The sequence below is a fragment of the Lygodium microphyllum genome, chromosome 6 (assembly GCF_053477565.2).
Source record: "Lygodium microphyllum isolate KBCC chromosome 6, Lygodium_microphyllum_v1.1.10, whole genome shotgun sequence".
Lineage (NCBI taxonomy): Eukaryota > Viridiplantae > Streptophyta > Polypodiopsida > Schizaeales > Lygodiaceae > Lygodium > Lygodium microphyllum.
The window spans coordinates 26,636,831-26,646,397 of NC_141140.1; the positions used below are offsets into that span (position 1 = coordinate 26,636,831).

Here is a 9,567-nt window from a genome sequence, read left to right on the forward strand (position 1 = left end):
ATTCGCACGCTCCACTACACCATTCTCCAATCATGTATTCGGATGGGAATACTCCACCCGAATACCATGATCCTTGCAAATCTAAGAAAAGAGGTTAGAAGTAAACTCCTAGTCTGCTTCTCCACAAACAACTTCTACTCGCAAAATTGAGCGTACGCCTCGCTCTAGTACTCCAAAAAATAAGGCCACACATAACGACTAAAGTTGTTTGTGATTAGCATCACATACTTGGCCTTCCCAAGGAGACCACCCATAGGTCCATAAAGTCGGTGTGCACCAACTCAAGCAGTGTAGAAGCCCTCCTAGTGGCAACATGTAGATGTGGCTATCTATGTTGCTTGCCCCTCAAACAACTAGAGCATAAAGTGTGAATAAGAGGGAAATCTAGAAGTCTGTCCAAGGACATAACATGTGTCATGCCATCAATGAAAGTGACGAATACAAGTTTCCTTCAACGGATGAGATACACATGGGACAAACACACATCAGTATGCACAATCCGTAATTTTTTATCAACGCATATAGATCCATTTTCAAGTAGAGGCACAATGCATTTTCAATAAAATGCAACTCTTACCACCAACCAAAGTGGCTGTTCACACAGTAAGAAAACCCTTCTCCCACTAGAAGGTAAAATGTGTCCATGGATAAGGGAGCATTTACATCAAAACAACGGAGGAACACATTAAGTATAATACATGCTTCATCGAGCTCTCTTGATGGCTACTTTCCAATGCCTTTGGTGGCCCCATCTCTATTGTGACATTAATGTGACATTAAAAGTGATATTTAATGTAACCTTAAGGTCACAAATATTGAATGTGACATTAAAGTGACATTTAATGTGACATTAAGGTAAATCTAGGGGAACACGCACGAGGATGACTGTCCAAGCTCTTGGGCGCCCGAACGGGGTTAAGGGGAGCCTAGAAAGTAAGAGAGTCCAAGAATAGTAGGACTCACCTAAAGTGGACGGCTGGCAGAGGAAACGGGGAGAGAGTTGCCAGCACTTATCTAGGCGAGGTTGGGAGGAAAAAAGGAATCACTCGTGCTCACAGATGAGAATGTTTTTCTTCTGGTTTTCGTCATCATCTTCTGAATCATCTTTCATTAGTATCAGAGCCGACAGGTTTAGTCGTGTGGATTTGTGGAGTTCTTCATCGATGGGTCTCGTGGTTCGTTTCAGTCGACGGGTCGCGGTTCGTTTTAGTTGACGGGTTTCAGTCGCCCGCCAGGATGCCAGTCGCGTGAGGCTAGCCCACCATTCATTAATCGTCGAAGACCCTTTCGAAGAAGTTACATGTGGTGTGCCACGTCACATAAGTGACATTTTGTGAAACGACTAGCGTGAGGCGAAAAGGGGATTCGTCTCTGGTCAGCGAAATTTTTAAAAAAAAAACGACCCGGCGCAGGCGTGAGGCAGAACGATCCAGCATGAGACGAAAAGGACTCCGTTTCTGGTCAACGAAAGGCGCAATGTCCAAGGCGTCAGCTGTGCGGCGAAACATAAAGACGACTGTTGTAGTTGTGAGGATAAGTACCAGCATTTGAATCGCCACCGACGGACTGAAATCAGCCAGATTTGTCACACATATAAAAGACATATTGGTGGTCCAAGTGACTGGTCTAGTCCGGAAAATAAGGATTGTTCCTCACTCTTCGGGCTTACTAATAAATCCAGCAGCAGCTGCCTTGCCATTAAAACCAGGGAAGTACTTTATTTCGTATGCAAATTTCTTATCTTTGCTTTCCAATTCCAGTGTATTAATGGCAAAAAAAGGGAAAGAGAGAGTAATGGAAGGTTCTAGTTCTGGGGACCACCCTATGGTAGATCCCCAGGAACCAGACATGCAAGAAGAACAGTGGGAAGAATTTTTTGCTACACAAGAGCAATTTGATGATCTTACTGCTCGTGTGCAAGCTCAGGGGGTTCAAATGGAATTTTTAACCCAAACACTCACTGAAATAAAATCTCAATTAACTTTATTGTTAGAAAGAGATAAAAATAAGATAGAAACCTCGGATGTCCCATCTTCATCGAAAGATTTAGATGTGACTATGCGAGATCCTAAGGAACCCCAACCCCACCATAAATTGAGGGATAATCCAGTTCTAAAGGATATGAAACCACCTCAATTTCACGGGGAGGAAAAAGATAGGAATAAAGACACAATCTTTAATTTCCTCCAAAAATGGAAAGATTTACATAAACTTAAAAATACCCCACCACATCTCCAAGCACTGGAGGCTAGTTTAACTTTAGGGCCCAAAGCATATAAGTGGTGGCGAACTTTAAAGGAGGCAAATAAAATACCTGAAACTTGGGCTCAATTTGAATCCGTCTTTTTGAAAGAATTCCTTCCTGAAAATGAAATGGAAAGAATGCTGACATATCTGGAGGAATATTGTGAGATAATCCTCAAATTGGAAGGAATAGATGAATTCCAAAAAACAAGAGGATTCATTAGGGGACTAGACAAAGCCTGTAAAAAGGAAGTAAAAAGGAGTTCACCTAAGACGCTGGAAGAGGCAATTAAATTTGCATTAATTCATGAAGATAGTATGCGTCCAGGTACACTCACTAGTCTCACTGATACGGAGCCCAAGTCTAAGGAATTGGAAACCTCAAAATTTGTGGGCAAATTTAAAAGGAAAATGCCATTCTTTAAGGGTAAAAAACAATCTTTTGAAAAGAAACCATATGTGAGGCCAAAGTTAAGTCCTGATGACTTTGATAAGGCCAAAAAAGAAAAGTCGTGTTTCAATTGCCTATCCCCTAACCATGTAGCTTGGAATTGCCCTTAAAAGAAAAAGGGGGAAGATAAAGGAAAGGATAAGGACAAGGGCAAGGGAAAAGAAAAACAAATCCATGTAGTGCAGACCTTAGAATTAAAGGGGCATGAAAAGTACAAATCTTTAGAGGTCTTGCACATGGATGTACAACATAAGTGTTGTATGTCAACTTCTGTGGCAGCCTACTTTTGGGCCACATGATTTACTTAGAGTACATGGATTGATAGCTGGAAAGAGGGTTAGAGTCATGATTGATGACTCTGCCACACATAATTTTATAAATTATGCACTTGTCAAAAAATTGAAACTTCCCCAACAAAAGAGTGGGCATCAATATGTTGTTCGTATGATGCAAGGCCAAGACAATAAAATATGGGATACAATGGTATCCAATTTGGAAATTGAGATTCAAGGATATAAAGATAAACTTGATTTCCAAATTATGAACATGAAAAGAGCTGATATTGCTCTAGGGAGGGAGTGGCTATGGGGATTGAAACCATCCTTAAAACGTAGTTATCACCATAATACACTGGAATTTGAAAGGGATGGTAAGACTTTTGTCATTCAAGGTGAACATGAAGTATCTGATAATCCTTTGCTGTGTTCTACTGAAGTTCAAAAGCTGATAAAGAAGGAAGTTCGTGAGGTATATATGTTATGGTCTCTTCCTGTACAGAACATTTTTACTTTCTGTAATATAAAGCAACAATTTTCTTATGTTTGTGAGTTGAATGTTAATAATGAATTAAGTAGTTTGCTAGATGATTTTAAAGATGTGTTTCCTTCTGATTTACCAAGTGGCCTTCCACCAGATAGAGGTGATATAAATCACCCAATTGATATAAATAAGCATACACACCCTATTTCTAAACCACCGTATAGGTTAAGTGAAACACAGCACCAAGAAGTTGAAAGACAAATTAAGGATTACCTTGATAAAGAGTTTATTCAACCCAGTAATTCACCTTGGGCTTCACCAATTTTATTGGTAAAGAAAAAAGATGGTTCTATGCGACTTTGTGTTGACTATAGAGCACTTAATAAAATAACGGTGAAGAATAAATTTCCTATGCCCAGAATGGAAGATCTTTTTGATCAATTACAAGGGGCAAAATTCTTCACAAAGATAGATTTAAGATCAGGTTATCACCAAGTAAGAATTAAGGCACAAGATGTTCCTAAGACGGCATTTCGTACTAGATACGGGCACTATGATTTTTTGGTGATGCCTTTTGGCCTCACTAATGCACAAGCTACCTTTATGAAGCTGATGAATAGTGTTTTACGGCCCTATCTAGGACATTTTGTAGTAGTCTTTTTGGATGATATCTTGATCTTTAGTAAATCAAGAGAAGAACATTTGGAACACTTACAATTAGTATTCCAACTGTTAAGAACACATTCCCTTTATGCGAAGAAAACTAAATGTGAATTCTTTGCACAAGAGGTCAAATATCTGGGGCATATTATCTCGAAAGAGGGAATCAACATGGATCCAGAAAAAGTAAGGGCAATTATTGAATGGCCACCTCCAAGGAACCTGAAAGAGCTGCAGATCTTCCTAGGTTTATCTGGATTTTATCGTAGATTCATTCGAGATTATACCAAAATAGCTGTTCCAATGACAGACCAACTTAAAGGGAAAGGAAAAAGTTTTAATTGGGAAACAGACCAAAATGAAAGTTTTCAAAAACTTAAGGTAGCTATCACTACAGCTCCAGTATTATTAATAGTAGATCCCAATAAACCGTTTGTGGTTGAAGCTGATGCCAGTGATAAGGCGATATGCGCGGTCTTATTACAAGAAGGTCAACCAGTTGCCTTTGAAAGCAAGAAATTAGACCGTCCAAAACAGAATTATTCTGTTTATGAGAGGGAGCTGTATGCAATAGTACATGCAATGAAGAAATGGAGGTACTATCTGTACGGTGCCAAACTTTTAATTTTATCGGATCATGAAAGCATTAAGTGGCTTAATGATCAACCGGATTTACACGGGCGTAAAGCCAGATGGGCCGAACTCCTCCAAGAGTTCGACTATGAGATAAGATATAGAAAAGGAAAGTATAATATAGTAGCTGATGCACTCAGCAGAATGCCCATCATTAATGAATTGAGTTTTACTCAGTTCACTTCCAACTTGCTTGAATCTTTAAAAGGGAAATGCCAGGTTGATCCGGCGTATTCCAACATATGGGAAGCAATAAAAAATGGGGATCCAAATGAAAGTGCTTCTACTGAGGAAGGAATATCTGAGGATGTTCAACAAGGAAATGGAGCATCAGGGGTTGCTCAAACTCGATTCAAGTGGAAGAATTTTACCATTGATAATGGTTATTTACTCTACAAGGGTAGGGTATGTGTCCCGAAAGATATAGAAATAAGGCGCCAGATACTCTTTAAGTGTCATGATACCCCTAGTGCGGGACATCCAGGAGTTAATAAGACTTATAGTCTTATTAAAAGGCAGTTCTATTGGCCTGGAATGAATAAGGACGTCCTTGACTATGTGGTCAAACGTAATAAATGCCATGTTAATAAAGCTGAAAGATTAAAAATGGGAGGACTTCTCCATCCACTAGAAATTCCTTCGGGAAAATGGGAGAGTATCTCCATGGACTTTATTGTTGCTTTACCTAGAACACAGAGGGGACACGACTCTGTGTGGGTGATTGTGGATAGGTTAACCAAAATGGCTAGGTTCATTCCAACTTCAACTGATGTTAAAACACCAGAATTGGCCAGATTGTTCGTAGAGAACATATACCGATTATATGGCCTTCTGGCAAATATAGTTTCTAATCGGGATAGAAAATTTGATAGCCAATTTTGGCGTGCGGTATTTAGGAAATTGGATACTAAACTTAGCATGAGTACGGCGAATCATCCGCAAACTGATGGGCAAACTGAAAGGGTTAACCAAATTCTTGAAGATATGCTTAGGGCATATGTAAGTAAAAGGCAAACTAATTGGGAAGAGTATTTACCGATAGCAGAGTTTGCATATAACAGTGCCAAGCACTCTTCCACTGGATATAGTCCATTTATGTTAATGTATGGGTTTCAGCCCAGAGCTCCTTTTGCAGTAGGACTGCATAAGGAAAAGGTTCAAGCAGCTAAAGACTTTTTGGAGGATATGAATAGTATGTTATAATTTGCTCAAGAAAATATTAAAAAAGCTCAAAATCGAGCTAGAGCATATGCAAATCCTCACCGAAGAGACATCTCCTTTGAAGAATGAGAATTGGTCTATCTTAAGGTGCCTGAACAAACTAAAACTATGAAAAAGGGACAATGTCCAAAGCTTTCACCAAGGTATTGTGGTCCTTTCATAATACTTAAAAAGGTGGGAGAATTGGCTTACAAGCTCCAACTACCTGCTGGTAGTAAAATACATCCAGTTTTTCATGTAAGTAAATTAAGGAAGAAACTAGGTGATTTGGATAATCTAATCTTAAATGATGATATTGAGGACCTATTCAATGACCAATCTAATCCACATGAACCAGAAAGAATATTAAATGTTCGTAATAGACAAACAAGGAATACTATTTATCAAGAATGTTTGGTTAAGTGGAAAGATTGTTCAGAAGAAAGCTCAACATGGGAGCGAGTAAGTACTTTAAAGAAAAGGTTTCCCGATTTACAGTTAGACCTTCCAAGTATCGTTTTCGAGGACGAAACCGATTCTTAAGGGAAAGGAAATGTGACATTAAAAGTGATATTTAATGTAACGTTAAGGTCACAAATATTGAATGTGACATTAAAGTGACATTTAATGTGACATTAAGGTAAATCTAGGGGAACACGCACGAGGATGACCGTCCGGGCTCTTGGGCGCCCGAACGGGGTTAAGGGGAGCCTAGAAAGTAAGAGAGTCCAAGAATAGTAGGACTCACCTAAAGTGGACGGCTGGCAGAGGAAACGGGGAGAGAGTTGCCAGCACTTATCTAGGCGAGGTTGGGAGGAAAAAAGGAATCACTAGTGCTCACAAATGGGACTGTTTTTCTTCTGGTTTTCGTCGTCATCTTCTGAATCATCTTTCATCTATGCTCCACACTTTGAGATGGTATCATTCTTATTCAATGGTGATCATGTTGACCAATCAATGCCAGTGACCAATGCATAGAGGGTCCCCATGTTCTTTGGTGTCATGGTCATTTCTATTTGGCTAATGGAAAGATGGTTTCTACATCAACTCTTGATCCCTCACACTAACTATCACTGCCCTTTAAGCTCTCATCATTAAAGATCAAGCATATTATTATAGATCCCATCCACTCTGAAAGTCTCCATTGTGACCCAATCTACTTGCAAATACAACCTAGCAAAACAGCTAAAAAGTTACGTAAAGTGAAAACATGTCCCAACCACATTTCAATAAGTATTTTCCAAAGAGTTTAACCCTTCAATTAGGTTAGAGACCAAGACAACAGCCCATCATAGAAACTCTACATCACATGCTTATCACTTTGAGAGAGAACTTTGAAAAATAATCGGCATATTACAAGATGTTTGAGCTGATAACTTGTTTTCCTCCTTATGACTACTCCCATTTCTGTAAGGCACCATAGAAACACTACATCAAAGGACTATACAAGGTTCAACCTTAGCATGTCAAAATTCACAAAACATATATATGTCATTGATGGCCATTATGCAAGATATTCTCCTTGTCCTCGTCAAGAACAAATATGAACTCTTCGTAATAAGTAAGCTGCCCATCTATCAGTGATCATGAATAAATGCGGCATGTTGAATTGCCAATCAGTCATAGCACTATGTTCAGTCATAGTACAATGTCCACACCCAAACCTTGCAAGATTTTCTGAGACCCTCCATATGAAGCTTAGCCCTTTTATGTACATACTATAAGGCAACTTCCGATGCATTAAGTGCATTTTAGTAAGGCTAGCCTAATTAGGTAATTGACTTAGTTCAACCTTAGCTGAAGAATTTTAACTGCTCAATTTGTACCTCGCTCGAATTGCACGCATACTGGTAGGCTCGTATCCTGTGTAAGACTGGGTGCTGTACTCGAAGTCAGAATCTGGCCCTCCGGGACAGTAAACACAGATATTGCCAGTAGTTGCAATGTGCGGACAGCGGTGTGGCTTGGACATTACGGCAACAACTGCGATCCCAGAGGCTGTTCGCACAGGCTTGGCCTTAAGACGGGGAAGCACCATCTCTCTGTCACCATCCGGGAGCGCGGCTATCATCTCGACGAGTTTGGGAGCTCTAGAGAGGCCATAACGGCGGCAGGCAGCTGACTTGAGAGCGTTCAGGTCAACATTTTCGCCCTTCCGGCAGCCCTCCACCATAGCTCCTACTATGTCTGCGATTGCTCGGATTCTGGCCTCTTCTTCACTGAGGTGATGCGCGACAACGCCACCCCGGCCGGGGGTTGGCTTCTTCTTCTTCTTCTCCTCCCCCGCCTGCGCCATCGTGCCTTCCGAGCAGTCAATCGCCATTGCAGTTCTCAAATGCTTAAAACTTCGTTAGTCAGGAAAAGATTTAAGTAGTGGATTCCACATTTTGAAACAAACATAAATAGTAAGTATCTCTCCATACGCATTTTAACAGGTGATAATATATTATCAAAGGGCCTGTCTATCAAAATACGCATTGATAAGGTAAATTTACTGCTTCTAGTTTAAAAATTAAATATTGAAATGTTTAGTATCTAGATAAAATTTATCATTATTAGCGCATTGCTTTAATGGGAGAGAGAGAGAGAAAGAGAGTGGTGACGAGGTCTAGATTCTAAAAATATATTCATATGAATAAACACACAAGTCTTGAGACATGTTGCTATTTTTTGGAGGTTTTTAATATTAATTTCCTTAGCTTAAAGTTTTCAACGCCCATTGGCAAACAAACACAAAGGTCTCCCATGGGAGGGGCAAGCCAAAAATAATAAATCTTTGGTGAAAAGGCTTTACTAGCAAAACACGAAAAGAATAAGAATTATAGTACTTCTTAATTATAAAAGCCTAACTATACTTTTTTTAATTGCAAAAGTAGCAATATATTACAACATAAGTAAAAGAGTAGAGTTCAAAGACACATGTTGCTACGTCCAACTGGATGTTTTGGAGTGCAAATGTATACATGTGCTTTTTCACACACTTCGTCTTCATCACGCTCTTTCTTCGTGCAAATCAATATACCCTCACCAACATTGACAAGTCTCTAACAAACACGCACACACATGCATGCATGCACACCTACAAGCATTACCTCCACCCTCACCCCGCTCTCACCCTGCATCACCCCTCCCCACCCTATCCTCACATTACCTTCACTCCCACCCTACCCCCATCTTGTCCCACTGCACCCTGTTGACTCACCTCAACCTAGCCCTACCTATATCATACTTGCCCACAAAATGTCTCTATGTATTGCCGAAGCAGGGAAACAAAGGAAAATAAAATAGAGATTAAAATCATTGTTTTAAGACAAATGGCAAGTGCGGATACCAAACTAAATACCCTAGAGAAAGTGCTAAATTTGCTAATCACCAATATATTTAAAAACCTTGCACAATAGCATTTAACCAAGTACAACACAACCTACACGACAACATTGCAAAAGTTTGATGAAGAATGGAGAAATGAGAAAGTAGTTGTGTTAATGGAGATTCAACAAGAGGAGATTGTGGCACTAAAAAGCACTAGATGAGAGGAAGGGGAGATCCAAGAGGACACAATAGTCACCATAAAGGACAAAATCTCCCAAGTTGTGGATGCTAAGCTTGAGGCCACTCAA

General features: G+C 39.8%; 1 protein-coding gene across 1 annotated transcript in view; it reads right to left on the minus strand.

Moving 5' to 3' along the window:
* ELO3 (radical SAM domain-containing protein / GCN5-related N-acetyltransferase (GNAT) family protein) overlaps window positions 1-8,313 on the minus strand; it is a 94,164-nt gene extending 85,851 nt beyond the window's left edge. The window contains exon 1 of the mRNA XM_087679354.1: window positions 7,774-8,313. Within this exon, the coding sequence (XP_087535480.1) occupies window positions 7,774-8,270 (497 nt within the window). The 5' untranslated portion in view covers window positions 8,271-8,313. The remainder of the gene's footprint in view (window positions 1-7,773) is intronic.
* Window positions 8,314-9,567: the final 1,254 nt, after the last annotated feature.